Source organism: Hydra viridissima, unplaced genomic scaffold (genome assembly GCF_058129835.1).
Source record: "Hydra viridissima isolate aposymbiotic clone 2 unplaced genomic scaffold, HvirCarnegie_v1 scaffold_10, whole genome shotgun sequence".
NCBI lineage: Eukaryota > Metazoa > Cnidaria > Hydrozoa > Anthoathecata > Hydridae > Hydra > Hydra viridissima.
The window spans coordinates 15,320,894-15,346,180 of NW_028324309.1; the positions used below are offsets into that span (position 1 = coordinate 15,320,894).

General features: G+C 30.0%; 2 protein-coding genes and 1 long non-coding RNA gene across 9 annotated transcripts; 1 reads left to right on the top strand and 2 right to left on the bottom strand.

Moving 5' to 3' along the window:
• Positions 1-6,314: 6,314 nt before the first annotated feature.
• LOC145182104 (uncharacterized) lies at positions 6,315-8,330 on the bottom strand. The gene is made up of 2 exons (XM_090065750.1): positions 8,117-8,330; positions 6,315-7,934 (listed from the first exon to the last, which is right to left on the bottom strand). Exon 2 carries the CDS (start codon positions 7,876-7,878, stop codon positions 6,694-6,696), a length of 1,185 nt encoding a protein of 394 aa, XP_089921876.1. The 5' UTR covers positions 7,879-7,934; positions 8,117-8,330; the 3' UTR covers positions 6,315-6,693.
• A 2,896-nt stretch (positions 8,331-11,226) lies between these two features.
• LOC145181487 (immunoglobulin superfamily DCC subclass member 3-like) lies at positions 11,227-24,898 on the bottom strand. 7 transcript variants are annotated; one of them, XM_090099990.1, is made up of 16 exons: positions 24,822-24,898; positions 23,864-24,053; positions 23,483-23,613; positions 20,613-20,802; positions 20,175-20,368; positions 19,974-20,052; positions 19,701-19,806; positions 19,501-19,584; positions 16,480-16,629; positions 15,378-15,497; positions 15,045-15,124; positions 14,854-14,920; positions 13,605-13,729; positions 13,310-13,381; positions 13,147-13,213; positions 11,227-11,440 (listed from the first exon to the last, which is right to left on the bottom strand). In XM_090099990.1, the coding sequence occupies exons 2-16, from the start codon at positions 23,975-23,977 to the stop codon at positions 11,385-11,387; spliced, it is 1,635 nt and encodes a 544-aa protein (XP_089956116.1). In that variant the 5' UTR covers positions 23,978-24,053; positions 24,822-24,898; the 3' UTR covers positions 11,227-11,384. The 7 variants fall into 7 exon arrangements, 6 of the variants coding, with proteins under 6 accessions (XP_089956116.1, XP_089956115.1, XP_089956113.1 ...); XM_090099989.1 differs by having other exon boundaries at positions 24,791-24,898; XM_090099987.1 differs by lacking the exon at positions 24,822-24,898 and adding an exon at positions 24,367-24,703.
• Positions 12,720-17,865, top strand: LOC149883334 (uncharacterized). Its single transcript, XR_016456302.1, has 3 exons — positions 12,720-12,914; positions 16,450-16,676; positions 16,765-17,865. It is a non-coding gene; the product is annotated as an uncharacterized LOC149883334 (long non-coding RNA).
• Positions 24,899-25,287: the final 389 nt, after the last annotated feature.

Below are 25,287 nucleotides of genomic sequence, written 5' to 3' on the forward strand. Positions count from 1 at the left end.
TTTATGCATGCCTCTAAAATATCATTTATTGTTAAGACGAATATTAAGGAAAATTTTCAAATAACTTAATAATTAATTCTTTTTCGGAAACTGTTTGTATGCATCAAAAACTATCACGTTTTATTAAAGAAATATTGAGGCAAATATTTCAATAAAAAGTCAGTAAATCGAAAATGTGATTTGATCCGTGTTTTCGAATTTTTAATCCGAAAAGTAATCCTTATTAACAATCTGATCCGTTTTTGTGGATTTTAAATTCAATAAATAATCCGAAATATTCGTCCGATCCGATATGGCAAACTCAATCCGATTCGTTTCTTTTTTTTTTTTATTTCACTTTTTTTTCTTTTCAGATGCCTAAGCTGTCTAATATTTGGGAATTCTTCAACAATGTGGAAGAAAAAAAAGGCAAAATGCAAGGCCTGTGGCAAAATATACTTAATCAATAAAAGCACCACAAGTCCTTTAAGAAACCATTTGAAAAGAGTCCACTTGAATTTATATAAACAATTAGAAAGGAAAGACAAGCAAAAATCAACAATACCAGACATTTTTGATGAGCTTGCCTCTGAAGACTCAGATTTTGAACAAACACAAGATAGAGGAAAAAAGAGGAGATGTCCACAAACACAAAAAGATACACCAGTATCGCCACAGCCTGGACCAAGTGGAACTTGTGGCACTTCCAACACACAGACACTGCAAGGCAGAAAACAGGCTACCAAACCTGAATGGGAAGTTACTGACATCAATCAAATAAGAACTGTTGTTGACATTACTAAATGGGTGATTGAGGACACTCAACCATTTTCTATTATAGAAACTGACGCATTCACCCGGATGATGAGAACTGCAACCAACGGTCAATTCAGAGCCATTACAGCAAAGAATATATCTACAAAATACATTCCTCTCCTTTTTAAATTCATCAAGGAACAAGTAAAAAACATTTTCAATTCAGACAAGTCAAATCTTGATGGAGTGGCCTTTACATCCGACGTGTGGACCACTGATCACACTAATTTGTCTTTCATGAGCCTTACACTCCACTATATAGATTCAAAGTTCCAATTAAAGCGCTTCTTGGTAGAAATGTCCTACTTCCCCGAACAACATACTGCCGACAATATTGCCAAGAAGCTCAATGAATCTATCAACAAACTGGAACTTGATTTTGGAGTCAAAACCTGGATAACAGTCGACGGTGCAGCTAATGTCCAAGCAGGTGTTAGGAAATCAATTGGGGTTCAAAGTGCAATTTGGTGTGTCGACCACCGTCTAAATCTAGTTGTCAGTGGTGCTGTCGATGATAAAAGATGTCCAAAATGGTCAATTCTCAACCACAAAATAACAAAATTAGTAGGTCACTTCAACCAGTCCTCTCAAAAAGCTATGACTTTAGTTAATGCTGCCAAAGCCTTAAAAAACTCCAGAACGAAGTTAGTACAGAGATGCCCTACAAGATGGAACTCTGACCTCCATCAAATGGAGTCTGTGGTGGATCTTCTTCCGGCGATGCATTCTTTAAAGAATCCGAACCCTACTGTTTCTGGAGGTTGTAAGTTGACAGATCTTTTACCAACAGATGATGAAGTGGAATCTATTCAATCTGTCATCCGGCTTCTGAGAGGCTTTTCAAAATTCTCTGAGAAATGCAGCAGTGAAAAGAATGTTAGCATCTGTTCCGTTATTAATTGCCTATACAACATCAGAGGAAGATTAGCAAGGGAGATGATCAAGCCAAAAACTGAGGTGTCATCAGAGCTTGCTCACTACTTCAATGAAGATCTAAACAAAAGATTCGAAGGGGAGTTGATGAATATTGAATTCTCTATAGCTCATTTTTTAGATCCTAACAGCAAGGGCATGCGCTTTGTGGATGAGGGGGAAAAATTTGAAGTAGTCAAAACTGCAGTAAAAAAAGCTATGGAAGAACTGTCAAAAAAAGAAATTTTGGCTAGCCAAAGCACTCCTTCCCCTTCAATGTTGGATGATGAAGATGATGACGACTTTGATTTCACTGAACAACTGAGGAAGAAAGTGTTTGGTGCAGGTTACATTAATCCTGGAGGTGAAACAAGCACCAAGAAAGCCATTTCTACTGAAATTGAGGGGTATTTGAATTCAAAACCAGTTCCAGCAAATACAAATGTACTGGAATTCTGGAAACAAAACCAGTATATTTACCCAATAATGTCAAGGCAGGCCAGAAAAAACCTCTGTATACCTGCTGCATCATCAACATCTGAAAGAGTTTTCTCAACAGCAGGGAATATATACAGCTCTAGAAGAACCAATCTTTCAATCTCAAAGGTTGAGATGTTGGTATATATGAAAGAAAACACTAAGCAACTCAGTAAAATTCAAGACATTGTGTGGCCAGGAAATGAGTTTGGAAAATGATTAACTTTCAGTGTGATTTTGACTTTTTTTTATTTCTTAACAAGGAAATCATTTCGTTTAATTGTATATTTGAATATTATAAATAAATAAAAATGAATCTTAATTCGAAAGCTTTTTTTATTCTGAATCCGTATAAATCCGTAAAAATAATATCGGTTCGGATTCCAATTCGAAAAAAATTTTTCGAATTGCAATCCGATCCGAAAGTATCGAATCGGATTGCAATCCGAAAAAATAATCCGAAAAAATTTTAACGAATTATTTTCTGATAAATTATTTTCGGATCAAATCAATCCGTAAGTAGTTTGAACCGTTTAGCATAGATAATTCGGTGCACAATCCGCAAACCGATAAACAGTAACGAATCGGCGGTCTCTAGTTAAAACGAGTTAAATTAAATCCAATTTATAACATGCTTTGTGGGATTTTGTACGTCAGACAGTAAAAAAACATAACTGTTAAAAATACTGCTGATTTGTGATAGTAAAGAATATCTATTTGGTTAACGTTTTCTTCCGTAGTTTTTAAACGCTGCTTTCAGAAGCATCTCAACAGGTAGGTTTAGTGAATGAACGAGTTCCGGGCTAACTTACTCTGATTGGCCTCTCGAGCCCAGAGCCATCTGCAAAGAGAGCTATACCTTCCCGGGCGCCATCACTTCAAGAAATTGTTTGTATTTTGCTGCTTTTTTAACTTTTATTTTTGGTTTTAGTGCGCAGCTAAAATAACGTTTATAAAAGGTTTCATTCTTATTTTAAAAGTATTACTCATCAAGTTTGAGATATTTTTGTTGTATAGTTAAATTTTTTTTACGCTTTTGATGTTGATTCTTTTTATAAATTAACAGATTCTAAATGGTGCATTTGCTTAAATCAAAATAGCGCACTGTAAACGTTTTTGTAGATTTAAAAAGCTATTTAGCTGTTTATATGGAAAGCGGGCTGCCTTGTTTACGGAGATCTCGACGTCATCCTTATTTCAGCTTAATTTTATTTTGCATTTATCTTAATAAGTGAGCTAGTCTGGCAAGTGAGACCTCAATATTTTTTGCCGAGATCTCGATAAAAGTGCTAGCCCTTTCCATATAAACAGGCTCTTAAAATCCTGGTCTAAACATTCTGAAAACTGCTCGAAATATTTTAAAAACTCAGGACCAGCAGAATTTTTGTTTTGATCAATTTTAAATAAATTCAATTAATCGATAAACCAACGAATTTAAATTCCTAATTAAGTAACTCTAAATTATAAATTCTGAAATTTACCCGTAAAATCAGTTAATTGAAAAAGCCTCTAATGCAAACCAGGGATCCACGTTCCGGATGATCTTCGTTTTTGATCGCAAATTCTGAATTCCGCTGGAACCGGAATTTAGAAGAAATTTCTTGAGAAACTGAAATTTTGTGAGAAAACAATACTTAAAATTTCTTATCTGTAAATTTCGTAGTTTTATTTATTAAATAGAAAAAATCCGATTCTGACAGAATTCGGAATATGGGATCAAACGCAAAGTCGGCCGAAACGCAGACCCTTTCTTAAAACAATATTATTATTGATTAACCCCTAAATAAATCCGGCAAATTTTTCGATTAAACACAATTAATCGAATAAATAGCTCCGATAATCGATGTATCCATTCGCCCAAATCACCGACATCCCAGAATTTTAAAAACTCTTTGAGAAGAATTTACTAAATATCTCAAAAGTCTTTATTGTCCTCTGTCTGAAAGACAATATCTGATAGAAAAAGTATATTTATGAAATTATATGTCAGACAAAATACAGTTTAAGAAAATAGGTGAATCGTTAAATAAAACATTTGTCAACTGATTATTTATCACCAGCTTATTTATCACTACTTTTTCACAAGTTTAAACAGATTTAATCAGCTACGGACAGCTATTTATTTAAAGCCAATAGCCTAAATATAATACATAATTTACACTTAGAGTAAATATAAAATATTTATTTTTTGCGTTGTGTTTCTTGCGGTATTCACTTTTTAATAAAATGCTTTGATATGTACTTGACATGTTCCGACAGCTCTTAAAACGTGTAAAAATGTCTATAAAATCATTCTGAACCAAATTTTTAAGATTTTTTCATTGAGCTTTAATTGAATTCTTATGATTGAAATTTTTCTTCGATAAAACGAAATTTGAGATTCAAGATTAACTTTCTATTCTTTCACCTTACAAAAAGACGATAAATATTTTAGAAAACAAAGTTACCTTTAATATTTTTGATTCGTAAATAGGTATATATTGGTAGATCAAGCTATTAACGACTATTAACGACTATTGACGACTTTAAAGTTATGTAAACAATGAATTTGTTTTTTTTTGTGCTAAAAAAATTTGTTTTTTGCCGAATTTTAGCCGCAAAGTTTAAAGTTTGCATAAGAATTTTTTTTGAAGACTTTCCTTGATATACTATTGTGGATTAATACTGTAGTCATCGAAAATCGTGCCAGTTTTGAAGAAAAGGAAGCAAAAATGGCCATTGTATCTCGAAAATATAAGAAAACGAACTTGTTTACCTAAGGTGGTCTTGCAAAAATTTTCCGAAGGAACCTTATTCATTTACGCTGCTTATCAGTCATAAGTGTGTATTCATTTGTGCTCAGTTATTCCTTTCCATATTTATCTTTGACTTCAAAGAAAAAGCTCTTAAATTTAAGTTTAGACAATTTTTATGTGATTTGCGCAAATTTTTTTATCCAAGACTTGAGAATATTGAACATCTTAGTGAAAAATAATTGTCTTTAAGCAATGGCTGTCTTTTAGTTATGGTTGTCTTTACGCAATGGCTGTCTTTTAGTTATGGTTGTCTTTTAGCAATGGCTGTCTTTTAGTTATGGTTGTCTTTAAGCAATGGCTGTCTTTTAGTTATGGTTGTCTTTAAGCAATGGCTGTCTTTTAGTTATGGTTGTCTTTTAGCAATGGCTGTCTTCTTCAACCATAACATACCAGACTGTGAATGATTAGTCGGTATTTAAAGAAGAAACAAAACGGAGAAGGTAAGAAAACTGGATTTGAAAATGTTTCAAAATACCTTGGTGTGTCATTTGATTCGGACGATCTTAAAACGATGGATAATTTAATTTAACAGTTTAAAAATGGATTTGCAGCTAAATATTGAGTAAAAGCATTCCTTCAAAGAAATCTTGGAAAAGTTTTTTGTACCTCTGAATCAACTGTTAGAACAGTAGCAATGGTTCTAGACAGCAAAGTAAAGAGATTCTTTAAACATTTTCATGTTTTTTTAGAAAAGAAAAGTTTGATTCATGTCATTGATTTTCATTGATGTTTTTTACAATGTCGATGAGACAAACTTTAAATTTAACCTGAACAGTTTACAAAACTAGTTTATTAAGACCTAAAGAAACTATTACTGCCTGAAATTGCTTTAGAGCTAATGGTTCAATGTTAAAAATGCCCTATCAAAGATTACATTCAGAGAATTAGTGAGGAATTAAAAGATGTTGCATGTGCTATTTTTACATTCTTAGGCAATCATCCAAATCACTTTAGTATTCATTTCTTTGAGAGGTGACAGGATTGAGGGACCAGCCATTTTTCTACTGAGTATTGAGAATGTTCATTTTAAGCGGTGTATCGGCATAAATGATATATCTGAATCTCTTCAGCTTCATCCAGCATCAACGTTATCAATAATGAAGTTTTTGCTCCTGTTCAACGTATCACAGAGGTCTCAGTAGAAATGAAATGGTTTTTTATTAATTTTTTATTTGCGTCAAATTTTTCATGTAGAAAAAAGAAAAGAAAAAGATTCTTGAAGAACGAAAAATAATATAAAAGCAAATCAAACAAATAAAGATAGAAAAAGCGAAATTAAAGTCTCCTGTTGCTAAAAAATAGCGTGGAAGACCAGCTAATATTCAATAATATGTATTTTATATTTTTATTAAAATTTAGGATATTTTGAGAAACCATTTCTTTTATTTTTATAAAATTTATAAATAAATAATGTTTTTGAATTGCTATTCAAAAACACCAATGCATTGTCAGCGACTCAAAATTTATTACAAAAAATAACATTCAAGTCTGCAGCCTCTAAAAGTAAACCGTTCTTTTTCTGAATTTGTTTCTTTGTCAATCTTCATTAAGTGAATCTGGCAATTTCCCATTGCTCTGTTTTCCACATCACCATAAAAGGAAATTCTTACAATTGGACTTTTTAAGCTTCAGGAATAAAACAGGTGACATCATAAAACCCTAACTTTTAATATACTCCTTGTTATTTTTCTTTTTTCAATGATCGTCTCAAATTCTATTCAATAACAATAGCATTTAACCCGCATCCGCCAGTGATTGTGTTTACTTTAATTGCGGTCTTGCCAACTGGAAACCTACCCAATGAATGAACATCCATCGCTTTAAAGGACCTTCTTGAACAATCAATAAAAACTTCATTCTGCCTCAAGCCTGATAAATTAACAACGGTAACAGTTGTCATGCCACCATTTGGTTGATGAGATAAGGCAATGTATATGTTTCTTTCTGTTTGTCCTTCAATGTTGAATTCTAAACTCAATATGCTGTAAGGATGGTATGCAAAATATCCTCCCCGGACGTCTTGGCGTATAGCATCAGTTTGTTTCCATCGGTGAGTTCTATGACGGATAAAACCATTATTGAGCAAAATTGGAAGATCATAAAGATCATGGCGTATTCTAAATCTGAAGTCTGGTAATACAGCAGACCAGCAAATACTGGTGACATCTAGCACTGATGATAGTCCTTTCGGAAATGACTGTTGTGTGACTAAATTTTCATGATTTGATTTTTTTAGACTACCATCTTTATTCAGTTTTTTTTTAAAGTTAAGAAGCAGTTTTTCACGGACGTAAGTGAGCAGAATTAAAGCGACTTGCGCGTGAGCGAGATGTGACGGGTGATCTCCAATAAACATTTCTGACAATAACAATCTTTTATCAGCGGTATCGTTTACACGATTGGTAATAGAAGCTAAAAGATCAATTGTTGTAAACTTGTAATATTGAGAGAGCACCGCGATGGTGCTTAATTTATATTGCCAAGAAGGCGTTAAAGCTATACTTTCACCGTTTGGAAACACACTGCTGGAGAAAAATTCAACAAAAACTAAAGCGGGTTTACTTTTATATAACAGTATGGAGCGAACAAATTTCTCCAAACCCCGCCCGTAATCGTAACTATCCGGGTCATTTATACAAAATTCCCAAAGGACAATATCAATCTGTTCGTTTGGTCTCACATACTCCTTCCAACAGTGACCGTAGTAGGTAGAGCCAGTCCCTCCAACAGCTAAAACTTTACGTTTTAAAAAACTACCCGTTAGAGGAGCAATTACAGAATTCCACCATGCACCAAGGGCGTAATGATAAGTAGAGTATGTGCTTAGGCAACCCAGCTCAGCTCCTTTTGAACATGATCCGCCAAAAACAACCATTGTAACGTTGATGCCACGAACCATTTTGTCGAACACTCTATTAAGTCCCTCTTGCGTAGCGGAGCCATCTTTGTTTATACCTAATTCCAAATCAAGTTTTAAACTTTCGTAATTTGTAAAGTTGTGTTTAAAATACCATAAATTAAAGAACGATTTTTTCAAATCTTTTTCTAATTGCGAAAAATTTGTTCCGTAAACAAATTTAAAAGCAAAATGGACGTAAACAAAACAACTCAATAAGCATTTCTTTTCATGTAAATACCCGAAATGTTTCATCTCTGCTTCTAGACGTGGTAATATATTTTTTCTTTGCGATTATTTTATAACAAAAGTAAGAAATAGCTTTACAAAAAAATTATTCATCTTTAACGAAACTGCCATCGCGAAGTTTAAAAAAAAATTTAACTCTCCTGCGTGGGAGTCCGAGAGATTTCAAAAAAAGGCAGCTTTGGTTAAAAGCATGCTTCGATAAAAATCAGTAGACCGTTTAATTTGTTAGATGCTGTGTGCTAGCGATATTTCATCTGATATAGTTGACTCGTTTGGCAGAAGCGTGGATTTTACTAATACATACATACAAACTTTGGTTGCGCTTCTACCAATAGAAATACGAATAACAAATAAGCCAATCAGAAGCTTATAACATACTTATAGCTGATAAGAGTGATCGACTTGCACGTTAAGAACGCATGCTTAGGAAGGAAACAAAATACGAATTCTAATTTTTGAGAATAATTGCAAATATTGCAGCAAATTCCTGTAATAAACTTTCTTTCGTTACTTATAAACCGAATTTCTTTATTAACTAATAGTTAATAATGCGTTAAGCCAGTTGAAGCCAAGCAAAATTTATTCAAAATGAAAAGCAAATAGATATTTTTTTGTGATGCGTCATTTCTCATTCTTTTGCACCTATAAATACTTTTAATATTAATTGTAACAGTTGTCAAAGGAAGTCATTTGCTTTAAGAAGTTGAGTGCCAACTTCTTACAGTAAATGATCATTTAGTGTTTTTGCGTGCAATTAGTTGTAAATATCATGGGACTTTAGTTTTGTATATTGAATTTTTTAATTGAATTTTTTAATTGAACGTTTACGCCAACCGATATATTCATTTAATGTGAAACTAAACACAAGTTGAGCTTTTCAATTACTTTCTTTCTAAAATAAAATTGCAGTTTTTACTAAAAAAAGTATAATCTACCGAATAAATCTTAGCAATAAAGGGGAAAAGGGGAAGAAACACTAAACAACTGCTTATCTGCTTATAAGTAAACCTACAGATTAAGGGCATCGGGAAAAAAAATGTGAAAAATACTTTCGAAAAACAAGTATTAGTAAAAAGATTTCAGTTGAATGGGAATTTCACACAATCATATTCCAACTCAAAAAGATAGTATCCCCCTAGGTGTTACATCATAACAACCATTATCCATCTGAAGCATTGCACTAACACCTTAACAAGACTTTACAAATGTTTTTAAATGTGTCTAAAACAAATCTCCATTATGGGGAGAAATTGATAGCCATGGTTATTACATACATTTTTAAAAATCTATTTATTTATCATAAAGACATATCTTTTCTTTTAACTTATCAATAAATTTTAGCTTTTTTATTTAGAGATTTATAGCTGTATTGTATGTGTGATGTGTATATGTGTGATGTGTATGTGTGTGACGTGTGTGTGTGCGTGTGTGATGTGTGCGTGTGTGAAATTCAAGAAATTATAAGTAAATAAAATAAAAACTGAAGAGTCTGACTACAATATATTACTATAAACGTAACTTGTTGCTTCATAAAGTTGTTTAAATGAAGACTATCATGCTTTCTTTATGACTTACTGTATTTTATTTAATCAGAGTAATAAAAATACAGTCAGTTTTGTAAAAGCGCTGAAAAACATAAAAAGATGCAGTTTTTAATTTACTTTAAACTGTTTCTATCGCATGTCAACCTACTGCACAGTGGTCCAGGATCATGTTATAAATACAAAATTCAAATGATCAGGTTATTGGATTTTTTTAAAAATGTGGATTAAGAAGAACTAGAAGTTCAAGAAGTAGGGAAAAGATATCCAGACTGCTACACTTGTCATAAACTTACCAAATTTTCAAGATATTTATGTGGATTTTAGATGCTTATGAAATGTAAAGGCTGAAGATAAATAAACGACATGAAACCAAGAACTTCATAATAAAACAACTCACAGGGTGTTAAACAAAAAAGTTTTTTAAAACGCCTTAGAAAACTTTCCCCCAGTTTCCCTCATCTTAAAACCTTTTGGATATGAAAAAGCGTTATTTATAGAAAAGCTCTGTGGTAGATTTAGGTTCTTTAGTAGCATTTGTAACTATCGAGTCCTTCCAAACCTGTTGCATTATATTAGAATAGTTGGTTTATTTCATAATGTTGCATACTTCTTTAATAATTGGTTTAGAAAATTTAAACAGCATGCTGCAACGTTCTTTATCCTTCCTTTTAAACTTAACCCAATATCCGATCCCTCACCACCCCCCATTATTTGTTGTTGTTTTGATTGTGAAATAAGTATAACGGGATATTCTGGAATATTTAGGAACACTCTGGAATATTAAGGAATAATGATTACCTTCTGTACTTCAGGAATATTCAGAAAAAATAAATACTTAATTAGTTAACTGGATCTAATTGCACTTAGGAGAATATCAACTTCTCAATATTCTCTTGAATTCAATTAGTTAACTAATTAACTTTTAACAGTTAACTAAATTATACTGACTGAAACCTAACATGAAGAGAGGAGCAACATTTTGTAGCGGGGGGGGGGGGGGTTACACTATCCAAAGCATTTGAAGATCTCTCGTTGAGATCTAAGAAGCGAAGATTTTCCAAGATTACTAAAATTGTAGGAGTAACCACAAAGAGCCTGTTTCATGGTCTTATTCTAAACGTCAATAAGGACAGATGACGAAAAGATGCCAAGAATCTGAAACGTTTGATGGAAAGTGATACTGATGGATCCTGCGGCATATTATGCACGAAAACATACTGTTGGAGAAAGACTTACTCACAAGAAGAAGCCATAACTTGATGATAATCTGTCTGCACAAAGAGTAGAGCTGATTATCAAACTACTCGTCAGGGGGTCTTAGAGAAAGCTTGCAGATTATACCCTACCTGCAACTATTTAGTAAAGGCTAAGAGCAATTGCATTCCAGAATGCAGCACTGAAACCTCAAACTAAAGTACTTCTGTTAATCTTTAGAGATTATTTGACCATAATTGAACACAACCGAGGAGGATTACTTAGTAATTTACAAATGAACACAACCGAGGAGGATTACTTAGTGGCAAGAATTTGATCCACTACTTTTCAATTAAAGGTTTAGTATTGTCGGATGAATCTTTTCCATAACACTATAATACATTGTTTACACTATAATACATATTTACATATTTATACATAATATATTAATTACAAAATACTTTTTAACTTTAAATACAATCAGGAATTGAGAGCAACCATTATCCAAATGACGAATAAATATTAACTAAAATTGTTCTTTAAGGACATTTTTCTTGCATTGGAGGATGTCACAAAACCTGCAATAAAATACGAAGAATACATTAAAATATTTTCCCAAGTTTAAACTTCATTTTTCCACGTTAATTACTCCATTTTTTATTAAAAAACCCCCAATAAGTTTAGCATGCCGTAGAGGTATATAACTATGAGAGATAATCTTAGCTGAGGCTAAATACATTTATAGTGCTTATGCTAACTTTAATTGAGGTAAAATAAAACCAAAGTTTTAGAAAAATGTTTAGTTTAATATAAAAAAAACAAAAAACTACTGAACTATGAGCTTTTTTTGTGTTCATAGATTTTATTTTACAGAATTTTGTATAAGTAGACTTTTTTGCATGAATAGAATTTTGTAAAGGTCTTTTTTTGTTAAAGTTACAAAAATTTTTACTGGTTTTTCTATCACCGATTATCTGTTTTTCAAAAACTACGCAACTTATTTCAAGTTTTTTTTGGAACATTCTAATACGTTCTATTTTTACTTTATAGCTAAGTTGCAACAAACTTTCATGTCATAGATTTTGATTGCCGGTCTTACTTAAATGCAAAACCATTTTTTATTCCAAAGTTGCTTATATTTTTCCTGAATTGTTTCTTTTAGAGGTAAAAAAAAAACAAAACAAAACAAAAACTAACATGAAGATTAAATGTTTAATAGGGAATCACAAAATCCTCAAATGCACAAACAAAAAAAAGGGAGGTCACACCCAGTATGCTTAGACTATAACCCTTTAAGCTCAACCATTTTACCAATTATCGTAATTATTTGAGTTCTTTAAATTTAAGTTATTCTTTTATCTCATGATTAATCTTATTCACATTTATGCATTAGAATAAATTAAACGCAGGATTAAAAAAAAATGCAGGGTTCAAATTACAGCCAGCGCGTTTCGCGATTACATTTCGCAAGTTTGTTTTTTTCCAGCAACCGTGATTTTTTATTTTGCTAATGGTTTTTTTTGTTTGTTTTTTTTTCATTTAGTACAATTGCTATTTAAAAAACAGTTCTGAAAGTTAAATCAAACAAAGTCCAAATTAAAGTTATTTAAATTAACTAAAAAATTAAATTAACAATAAAAAAATTAAATTGTTTGAAAAACCTTACTGAAAAAAGAAACTATAATTGTTTTTAAATCATAAAAAAAAGATAATTATAGGTAAACAACGGTATTTATTGCGCCTATCACTAAAATATGCGTACGAATGAATAGTGGCTTAATTTAACGCACCTTGAATAAACCTCTGTTTGATTTTCAAATTTTGTTTATTATTTTATAACGAGCGGTTGCTTTTGTTATCCAACACATCATTTTACTGTTTTCATCGTTGATTCTATTCTAACTATAGTTGTTTAAAATAACTATTTAATATAATCATAAAGAATATGTAAGAAAGAAATAATCAGCAATTAAAACTCAAGTTGGTTGTTTTTGAAAAAAAACGCAACTATTAGATAATCGTTTACGGTTTTATTTCAGAGCTGCAAAATAGGTACATTTTAATACTTATTATATTGTATATTTTGGCAAATATAATTACATAAAGTCGTTTTTTAAAAAAAACAACATATTTTAAACATATTTGAACATACTTTTACCCCCTCTCCGTATAGAAGGGTAATAATAATAATAATAAAAAAAAAAAAACCTTTGCGATTAGATTTTTTTTACGCTTATTCGGGCTCTGAAATGTATAATTCTCTATTTTATCGAAAGCAACTTACGATGTTTGCTGATTCTACGTGTTCTTGGCAAACTTTCGCACCTTCCCTCATTCATCCACGCAGAAACCTAAACAATATTATGAATCTCTAAGTAATATGAATTGCTCAAAAGAAGTTTATCATTTTTCAAAAGTAATGTAGTTAAATTCAAGTGGAAAATTACAGTGAAGCTATAAACTTTTGTTGGGTGAAGTGCTTGCACAGTAAAACAACGATCAATGCCTTGGTAGATTACCTGCAAGATAATAAACAATCTAAACTAATATAAAACAAATTAAAAGTTAGCTAAATATTTACTTACCTTAGACATTCACAACCATTACCTTAATACAACAGTTCAATAAAAAATGAACAACAAGAATTCATAAAGTAGATATTGGTCCTTCACAAATCAAAATGGTACTTGGTAATTCAATAAAATAAGCAGAAGCAATATCAATATTAACAACAATATTCACCTCATCATCCATCCGAAGTTCATAATAATTTATCCTCCCAAGAAGCTTTTTAGGAGGATCCCATTGAATAAAAATCTCTGATTTCCCATGAACATGCAATTGAGGAGGTGGAGGAGCAAATGAATCTAGAAATAGATTAAAGGGCTTAACTTCTGGTAAAAGTTGACAGCTTCTTGTACAAATATTTTACACCAAACATTATAAAAATTTTACACCAGATTATTACAAATATTTTACACTAGATCATTACAAAAATTAAAACTATAAATTATGTGTAGGGGAGAACGGGGCTAGTTGGCTACAGTTTTAGCTTTTGAGCTCTGTGCATTTCTGGGTAAACATTTTTGAAGATATCAAACTGCAGTTCAAAAGAATATGAATTTGGCAAACATGTTCAAGTGTCAAACATTATAAAAAAATTGGTGGCCCAAAAAGGGCCTCAAAAAAAAATGTGCCAACTTACCCTGGCCCAGGGTAAGTTGCCTATATATATAATTGACACACCATGTAAAAAGAGACAAGTTTAGCAACATTAAGCAGACTTTCCTTTTATAAAAATACCATCAACAGAATTTTTTGTAACATTTTTAGAATTTACAGGCCTGTCTTTTTTAATTTTGCATGCCTGTAGATCTGTAGTGTTATATAACTTTAGTGAACTTACGGGCAATGCAAAAAGTTGTCAGTTGGCACATGTTGCCAACTAGTCCCACGATCATTATGCCAACTATCCCCAAAAGCTTTTTGCTCACAAAATGGCCTATAAATACCCAAAAACGCAAAATGACTGGTTAGAGTGAACCATACAACACTTACATCTATTTGAGTTTACTTGTAGCTAATGCTATTGCTTTTTAAAATTGAAAAAGTAATATAATTACAAAAAATACAAAATTAGTAAAAAAATACAAAAATTGCTGTAACTTCTATGCACATATGCTTATAGCCCTGATACTACACTGAAAGATGAATTAGTTAAGTAGGAGGGTTCTATTTGAATTTTGAAAATGGAAATTTCATCCATTTCATTATCCATGGAAATTTTTGGTGGAGAATTCCAAAGTTAAATGCAGTGAGTCAACTTATCCCTGTAGCCAACTAGCCCTGGTCTACCCTACTAATATCATCATGGCGGAATTTCTAATTGTGGAATTATTCACTTCTGTTGCAGAATACTATTTCTCATATATTGTTAATGGATTCACTTTGTTAGTTTAAAAGAATTAGAAATTAAATTCAAATGAATAACCTAGAGTATTAGTTGTTGCTGTTAAAAATGCTGCTGATCCTCTGCCCTGACTTGTTAATGCACAAACCTGAAAAAAATCACATAAAAATTTGAAAAAAAAACTATCTAGTTTTAGTTAGAAAGGTATCTATTTTCATTACGTTTATACAAAATAAAACAGATTGATTTTTGTTAGAAAATAAATTTTATACTTCAAACTGGTATTGAGTGAATGGTTGTAGATGTGTCATTAAGTAACTTTTAGACTTTAAGGATATACACACAGACTTCCCTAAAAAATAAAATGTCTAAAAAATTCAGAATTATTGTAAGCTATTGCTAACAATGTTTTCTTTGCCATCATCATCCTTTGCCATTATCATCCTTTGTAAAAACTTAATTTCAGATTAATAAAAATACTATATCACCCCAAGATATAGTAACTTTGAAATTATTCGGCTAACAAAATTCTATTATGAATCAAACTGCTTTTTATTTACATCAAGCTACATTTATTTTCTAAAACCAAAATCAATATAACATACCTACAACTGATAATTCATATCCTTTAATTACACCATTTGCTTCAGTTGGCTCATCCCAACAAAGTTTTAATTGTGATGTAGAAGAAAAAATAACACGGAAGTTCATAGGAGCACTTGGCACTAAAATTATATAAAATAATTTAATACTGTCATAAAGATAATTTCCTAAATTACCATCTTAACATCTGTAATATTATTAACAACACTTTAGTTTTCAATAAAAGTACATAAAATGGGAGATATCAATAAATAATAAAAACTTTTTCAATTATGCATTAAGTCTTTGTATGATCTTTTTAGAGTACTACCAACAAATACTCTTTATTTAACAATAGTCAGCCATTATGTGAGTACCCACACTTCCTATATCTCTTATGTGTCAATGAAATTTTAATTATCACTGAGATAAGCAACATTTTTCTGGAACGTTTTTTTTGTTGAGATAATCTTTACCTTAACTTTTTTTTGTTAAGATAATGTTTCAGTTAGACAACAAAAACTGATGAGTAATACTTGAATAATCTCTACATAGTTTTCATAGCTTTGCTTTTCCCAAAAAACTTTAAACTCCTTTTTTTTTTCACTAACCCTAAAGGAACTTCATACATTTTTTGGTTCATATCATTAATTTTTTCATAAATTTTCCATTTTTATATGCAACAAAATGAGCCTGAATCTTTCAAATATATAACAAAATGAATTTGGACTATTTTTCTCTAGAAGCACTTTTATGCTTATGTTAATCACTACTTTGGTTAAACATTTTTAGAAAAGATTTTAACTTGATATAAACACAAAGTCAAAAATGTAAATAAAACCACTATAGAAGAAACTTGACATAAAACAAAAACAAAGACATTTTTGAAATCAACTCCCAAACTTTAGTCTAAATAAAGTGATTAAAATCTATACTATATTCAGAAAAACAAGAGTAAAATGTTTGGCAATACACTTAATAAAGATTGATTATATAAAGAAAGGTTATCAATATATTATTTTTAATGATTAGTAAAAATAATCTCTAGAGATATTTTCTTACTCAATCAGTTAAAAAAAATTGTTCAACATCTAGGTAGCACATTTGATTCATGCAACTAATCACCTGATTCTGGTGTCTCAATAACTACTGCTTTGCTTACACAACTAGTTGCTCCTTCGCACGAATAAAACATTGCAAATGAGTACTTGGAAAAAGGTTTGAGTGTATCAACAACAAAACTTGAATCACATGTCTTGCAGATCTCATTACTATCTGTGAATAAAAGGAATTAAAATAGAAAGCAATAACATTTTTTAAAAGTAACTTTTTTTCTTACACTTTAAACTTATTGATAATTTGTTTTGCAGTTTTGTTGAACTTAAATTTGTGATTTGGCTTTATATTTAGGTGAATGAACCTGTATTATGCTGCTACAAACATTGCGGCTTCGCATAAATATCCACATGAAAAGTATATGCATTCAGCATGAACACAAAAATCTTGGTGCAAGATGGATGCTGTACTTGCTAACAATTGATGAAAAACACATGAGAACGCAAATTTCTCACATTTTTGGATTATTTTAACAAAAATAAATCTAATTTTGTCCATTGATTTATAGCTGTTTGAAACTTGGACCCATCACTATACATCAAAAACAAAATAAGTGCACCAAAGAAGATGTTTTATTTTATTTTAGGATGCAAAAGGAATTTTGTTATTGATTATCTTAAGAAGAAAACAATTAGCTAAGAATATTGCACAAGATTGTTGAATTGATTGGATGGAAACTTGTGAAAAAAGGTTTACAGAAGAAAAAATCTTTTTCTTCAAAACAATTTACCAGTTCTCAAGAGTATTTTGACCATGGCAAAAACTAATGAATTGAAGTAAAAATTGTTTGACCATACACCATATTCACCTAATTTAACTCTATTGGACTACCATCAATTTCTAAACCTGAAAAAAATCTCTATGGAAAGCATATTTTGCACAATAAAAAAGGAATTGCTGCAGATGGTTGATTAGATACAGATCATTATAAACATGGTAAAGAATTGTTAGAAAAGGATTGAACTAAACGTCTTGAGCTTGAAGACAATTATATAGAAAAAAGGAACTGATTTTTTAACTACAAATATTTCTTTTTGATTTCAAAATTTTCAAAATCTTTCATTTGACCCTCATGTCTATTATTTAGGATCTTTTACAGTGATGCTTTCAAATTTATTTAAACAGGAAATTTAAGTTAGTAGCTTTGAGATCAAAAAATATAAATAGAAAACATAAAAAGATATCAGAAATCTATTTTCAACCACATATCATTTTAAGAATATTTTATGTTATTTAAAAAAAAAAACAAAAAAAAAACAAACTTTTTTATAGGAGAGAGTAGAGAGAACTGAAACACTCTCCCCTGTCCATTTAATGAATAAAATATAAAATATTTAAGTAAACTAGAGGTGGGCAATTGTAACTTTTGAATATTTTCAAGAAAACAATTAAAAACATGCATAATCATTGTATGCTAACACGAGAATACAAATTACAACCAAATGACAGTTATTATTCAAAAAATTAAAGTAATGCAAAATGAGAGAAAATGCAGGAAGTTACGCTAGTTGAACAAGCTAAAAATCTACACACCAGCTTTAAAATCTACACATCAGCTTTAAAATCTACACATCAGCTTTAAAATCTACACATCAGCTTTAAAATCTACACATCAGCTTTAAAATCTACACATCAGCTTAAACTTTATTTACTCCAATAACTTATTTAACTTCAAAAAATTTAGAATAGAGATCAAGTAATATTACAGAACATCTTTTCTGACTGAATTCCAATAAATATATCAGAGAAAAAAAAAGTGGAACAGAAGTATCATAAATTAACAAATTGACTTTAAACTAGAATTTTGGATATATAAAGGGTAGGGCAGCAAAAATTTTGAATATCTTGAACAATTCTTTTTTAAATTACATTTTTGAGTGTATATAATTACTACTATAATAATAATTTTTTCTTTTTAAGAGTGAAAAATTGAAAAATTAGTTTCAGAAGTAGTTTAAATGATAGGATCAACTATGTTCACCCTAAAATAAAACAAATATCAGACTTGCTTCTTGCCAGAGTGAAAATTAGACGTAATGTGGAGCCTATTGGGTTGTCTTTGAGCACTGTTTACAATGTTAAGGGTCAAATTTTTGTTGTAAAAACCATTAATAAAAAGTTAGGAAGTTGAGGCATGAAGAAAAAATGGGATTTTGTATTTCTATTTTGTAAGTCTCTAAAAACTAAAATATTGAAAGATCCTACAGAATCCTAGAGAAAACTATCTAAGGACAAGTCAGCTCATGGATGACTATACTGAGCTACAGCTCATATACAAGGACCTTAAAACACCTTTTGACCAAAAAAATGAAATCCGGAAGACATGAATGAACCAAAAAAATATTGTGTTACCTGAAGCTGCATGGAAAAATGAAAAATATTTACTTTTAATGCAGTTTTAAAGGATTGCAATAATCCGTGCATTAAGTCATCTTCCAATGTGAAAAGAATCTTTAGAACCAAACACCCAGCTCAAGTCATGATTCTGGGAAATGTGGCATCTGATGGGAAAAAGATGCTTTTCCATTTTTTTAAAAATCTGTTGAAAAAGTGGGAGCTTAAGATTATTATAAAATCCTATGGTGTAAAGGTTTGCCAGAACTGAAAATGAAATAATTTAATGGGTAATACATGTGGACACAGGATGCTGCTCCATTTCATACAGGGAAAAAAGTGCAGAAATTCTCCAGAGACAATTTGAACAGTTGAAAAGTCTTTAGATGTCATGTGTAGACTGTAATACACAACAAAGGCCACCATATTGAATAAAATGGTTCTTAATGCCCTTAAAAACATTCAAGTTATAAATGTCAAGTGGTTGGTTATTAAAAAGTAAATTATTATGGGTATTATTTTTGATTTTCTAAGATTTGTTGCCTTACCCTGTAGGTGGTTCAAACTTTATTTCTTTTACACACCTCTAGTGAGAAGCCTTAGTATCCTTTTAATCATTGAAAAACTTAACATAACTATGAAACTTTAAACTTAAAACAAGAACAAAATATCTTAAAGTATATGAAATAAAAATACCTTGAAGTATGTGAAAAAATACTTGAAATTTATTTTTTGGAACATAAACTTCCCAGCTAATGCAGACTGAGAACGCACACTTAACTATAGAAAAACAAAACAAAAACTCAGCATCAGTTATTAACAGATTTGCTTCTACATATAGAGGTTTTTCTTAAAGTGGAAAGCTGAAGAAAAGTTTGATAAATAATTGAGCTGACCTTTTACAACTGGTGGAGGTGGCTCAGGAAGATCATCTATATTCAATAAAACATAATTTAATTCCATTAAATGTTCTGATGGTAAGCTCCCCATATTACTGATTTCCTAGAAATTGAAACAAAAAAAGATAAAAGTTTTCACTAATGCAATACTGTTAATACTTAAAGATTATCAATATGAAATTCAAAAATTATATGATATTCATTCTGATCAACTAACTCTAATAAATTTTAGTAAAAATGCCAAACTAATCTAAATATTAACAAGTTTACCATCAACATAAACTTTATGGTTTTATGGTCTCGAAGCATGATGCAGCCATTCTTATGAACAACCAATGACTTGAAGAAACTTTAAACCAATCAATTAAACATTGAAACAATACAATAAAACTGAAGAAGTTGTGAGAAAATTATACATCAGTCTTCATTGGCAAATAAATATAAGAAAATACACTAAAGAACACATCCTACAATATTGAATATGATGTAAGCTCGTCAGCATCTTTAAGAAAATTAACAACACCAAGCAGCATCTTATCTCTACCATGATATTCAACTATTCGTTGATTTCCTTGCTTATTTGAAGCAAGCAAGCCTAGAGCAAAGCATGATCCTTTCTTGGTTTCAACTTTTGTGGTAAATAGCAGATTAACCAGTTTTTCAATCTACATAAGTATAATGCTAATGTATTTTTATGAATTTATATAAATATTAATGTTAAATAAAAGAATAGCTTAATAATATTTATTTTATTATTTTATTTGCTATATGACATCATTAAAACACGAAACTAGTAATATTAATTGTAATTGTAACCAAACTATATTTCTCTGCACCTGTATATTTTATAAAATAACCATAAAATAAAATGGTTTATAATGAATTTTAAATTCATGAAAAACTACTAACCATATCACTTGACTCTTGCATGGAAAGCATATTTCTCTGACCACTCTCTAAGTTAAACAGGCATGAAATTGTAACAACCATGTTATATTGACAATCAATAAAATCAAGTGCCATTATGAAACAAAGAAGATACTTTTGAACACATCTCTGATTTAAAATACGAGCACAGCCCTCTTCAACTATTGATATTCTAAAATTAGACTAAATTTTCTAACCTTTTTGGGTGGGCTGGCATATTTTACATATCTAAGGATATTAGAATCTTTAAAATTTATCCAGTAGGCATATAGTCTTAAAACACTACTTACTTACTGTAAACCCTGTTAAAATCATTAATGTAAAACACGGTTTGTAAAAATAAGGTTTAATTTTTACAGTGATACCTAAGAAAATTTAATTGAGGTATAAATAAATACTATGGTAGAGGAACTATGCAAAATTTCAAAATCTTTTAATTTCCATTTTTAGGATTTTAATGAAAAACACCTATAAAACATGAGTTTAATCATAGCTTTTTGCATTTAGCACCAATTTTTATAAGTAGATGAAACAATTAAAGCAAAAATTATCCAAATTTATGATCCATTTACAGTTTAACAATAATTTTTAACAATTTAAATGCTAATTACATGTCCATTTTTCATAGAAAAGTTCTGAGACTTAAGTATCATTAGTTAGGTTTTAACAATAAATTTTTAAAATAACTAATCTAAAAATTATTTTAGTATAAGTAATTATTGTTTGATCAGAATTAGGGCAGTTGAGAGAATTCATGTCTTTGGCCAGAAGTTTGATCCAAAGTCAGCATTTCTAAGGAACAAGAACAACAACTGAAAACTGTGAATACTCCGTAAATCAATTCATTAAGCTTGAAACTGGTGGAGGATTCAAAAATGATTCTTAGTGTTATTAACACATTCCAGGGAATTTATGAAAACCTCAGCCTTAAAGAGAAAGTCTGAAAGTTACTGACAATTTTAATAGCAAAGAATCTCATGGAGATTTCAAAGTCTGAAGAAGAATCACACCGAGTTTGTTGCAGATCAAAAATAAGCAAGACCAAGAAATTCAGCAATGTGGTAGAAGTTTCTTTGATTATTGCTGAAGACTCTGAACTTGTTTTAAGTTTGATTCCAGCAATAGAGCTCCATCTTCTTTGGATATTGTTAACCAACTCTTCAAAACCTGCTGCAGCAATAGTCAAAAGCAAGAGACTGGCCTACAAAGCTGAACATTCAGATACAACCATTTCATAGTACTCAATATGCAGGGTGCAGAGTGCTGTAAACTGTTACAGAATGTTGACATCCTTCAAAGAATGGCTGAAAAATTTTGGAACTTTCAAGTTAAAGGCTTCAATAAAAATTACAAGTTCTTCTAAAACATCATCTCATAATTTAGGTAAAGTTTAGATGATAGTTTCTTTGAAAAAACTGAATCCTTCAAGCAATTATGTCTCCACTTGCCTACAATTGTGAATTCTAAAACACATTTTTTTCCTTGTTTATTTTCAGAATTCATCAAACACCATGATACTTCACTTAAATTATTCAGTGAACAGGCAACAGAAGCAATCCTTTCAAAAATCAAAGATCACTGGAAAAGATACAAAAGAAACAAATTTCATACAGAGTATGGCTATAGACTTTTGTGATGTATTGTCAATTACAACAGCAAACATTTGTAAAGTCATTGAAGAAACTTTTCAACTTTTAAATATATATAACTCAGAAAGTTTTTAGCAAGAAATATTCTCAACAATAGAAACAAGCGTATCAAATTGGAATCAATTTGCACAAAATTTATGCTCAAATGGCTGTGCAGTTGTTATCTATTCAGACTTTTAATATAAAAGTTCATTTGCTGTTATTTTTGTACTTTTAACTTTTACTTAATTTTATTTATAAAAAGTTTATGGTTAAAGAAAATATATTTTTCTTTAATTTGTGAATTGAAGTAGTTTTATATTTAAATCTTAAAACTATTTCACAAAAAAATTAAAAGATTTTGAGATTTTGCATAGTTATTCTACCATATTTTTACATTCATACCTACAAAATCTTTTTTTGGGAAACAACATAACATTAACCTTGAAATTTACAGACCAGAAAAACCTCTCCAAATTTAACAAAATCTTCTTAGTCAACCACTTTAAAAGACCATAAAATTATAACTCCACCTAGAGGGACTCTAAAACTCAGATTCTCTCAATTTTAAGTTTTTTTTTCAGCTAGCAAAAATTTTTTTACTTCGGAGGTTTTCTAGCACATAAGCTAGAAAATTTCAGGAGCATGCAAATAAACAAAAATCACCATGCAGTCTTTGTTTAGGCAACATTTTAGTAAGATGTGTTGAGTACCATATTAGAATTAATTGATCATTTTCTTAAATTTTCTTAAAAATAGTAAATAGATTCATTCATTTAAAAGATTTAAATAAGATGCTAATTGTTAACTTGCAATTTTGCTATCTGTAAAAAATTTTAAATGATTTACATATACACCTACATCACCTCATAAGCCTCAACTTACAAAAAATGGCTCAAAAAACAACACCTCTTAACATAAGTATGGCTCAAATGCAATATCTTAACATGAATATTTTATTATAAATTTGAAACAATCTTTATGCTTTCCTGTAAAATTTGATCAAAGTGAAAAAATAGATGGGATAAAAGCAATCAGTTAACCACCAATTTACTCTTTAGAATATACTCAAAATTATTCATTATCTCTGTGAATAAATTCAAAAGATAATGAATAATATTGAGTATATTTTTAATGCTTCCAGGAGAAATAAAATTCAAAAACACTATACTTGACTAATGTTTGCTTTACTATTTAATATATTGCATAAAGAAAATAATATACCTTGCTATAACAAGAGAAGCATTATGCAGCAAAGAAATATTTTGTGAATGCAGAAACATGCACAATAAATTGAGAGTATCATCAAAAGCGTACTGTTTCAATAGCCACAGCCTACCTTCTGATGAAGCAGCCTTAATTTTTATTTTTAGAATTTGTTAAAAGTTAAAGAAGCTAAGCTGTTAAAATAACATAACTACTTATTTTATCTTCAACAGAAATCTTACACTATTACAGTATTGATACACTTCAACAGAAATCTTAGAGAAAAACTTAGAGAACAAAACTTAGAGAATGAACTTAAGTAAGTATGTTAACAAGTTCTTTTTGTTGTTGTTGTTTTATAATTAAATTTTTATGTTAATGAAATGATCATTATCTCACCATTGATGCTAATATTGCAGATACATTCAACAAAATTTCTTCATCATGCCATTTCAACAAAGCGTTCAGATTTGAGAGAAAGACATTAACAACATCATTTTGACTTTCAAGCATCCAGTCAGTTATTTGAGAATTACATACTTCATTCTTGAATAAAGTTCCAATAATATATGCAGCAGACCTAGAGAATCTGTATAAACAAAAATCTTTGGTTTCAGCATATTTTGTTAAAAATATCAAACACAAAAAAAAAACTTAACACAACCCAAATTTTATACTTTTATTTAATTTAATCATCTTGATATCAGTAAACTATTATGCTATTTGTATAACTAATTTATAAAGTAACATTTTAACAAACATCCCTCAAACATTTTTACATATAAAAAGAAACTCCCTATTTACACTGACAATACTATAACTGCATTTATCTGAACTTGTCTATTTCAACTCACTTATATAAATATCAAACTTCATTTAAAAAATAATCAATAGTTTGCAACCTTTGATCAAGTCTACCAAGCAATATGAACAGTCCGGAAATCACCTCCTTCCATTCAGGATGGTTCATCATTTGATAACAGCACAATTCTGAACTATAAGAGTTTGTCATCACTTTTGCTAGACTTTTCAATACAGGAAGTGTTTTTCTATTCTCTTTAATCAAACACTTTATTTGACTTAAAATCATTTCATTAGGCTGCAACATCATGATATATTTAAAAAAAAACTCTATTACTTGACTACTTTGTAATGGTCATTCTAAACATAAATTTTATTTTTTAAAGAATAGAAGTGAACTAAAATATTTTTACTGACAATAAAATATTGAAATGATTTAAGCTAGATATATGTCAAAGATACTTATCAGTTATTGTTTTAACAATAGATAAAGTTTGCCTAAATAAGGACCAGTATACAACTAACTTGACTAGTAATTTGACTGAAATTAGATGACCTTTAATGATGGTTATAACTTCAATTTGAATGACAAATGCAAACACCAACACGTTATCATGTCATATAACATTTCACCCTAATACTAATAAAAGTTTGCTAACATACTCAAAGCATTTATATTGATGCTGGGAAATTAAAAAGATAACTTAATCTTTTGTTTTTATTTTACAGATTAGTTTAAAATACAAGATATCTATATAAAATGTGTTTGTGTTAAATTTCTTAAGAAAGTTATGATCCTTGTCTTGACCTATTTTTTAATTTGTTAATTTCTCAACATTTTTTAAGAAAATGTTTAATGAGAAACGTCAATTTTAAGCCAAGAACCAAGATAAGCTGAATTATAGAAAATACTTTTATTAGCTTTTCGTTTGAAGACAAACTTATTGATGTTGAGATAATACATTTTTGTAAAAACAAATTACAATTAAAAATGACTGACTGATCAAATTACTTAAAAATTG

Excerpts from the sequence above, each read along its gene's own strand:
- LOC145181487 (XM_090099987.1), bottom strand. The coding sequence starts at position 24,575 with ATGATGTTGCAGCCTAATGAAATGATTTTAAGTCAAATAAAGTGTTTG. Across the intron at positions 23,614-23,863 it reads CTGCAATATTAGCATCAATG|GCTGCTTCATCAGAAGGTAG; the intron begins GTGAGATAATGA and ends ATAAAAATTAAG. Across the intron at positions 11,441-13,146 it reads ACGTAGAATCAGCAAACATC|GTTTTGTGACATCCTCCAAT; the intron begins GTAAGTTGCTTT and ends ATTTTATTGCAG.
- LOC145182104 (XM_090065750.1), bottom strand. The coding sequence starts at position 7,878 with ATGGTTCGTGGCATCAACGTTACAATGGTTGTTTTTGGCGGATCATGT.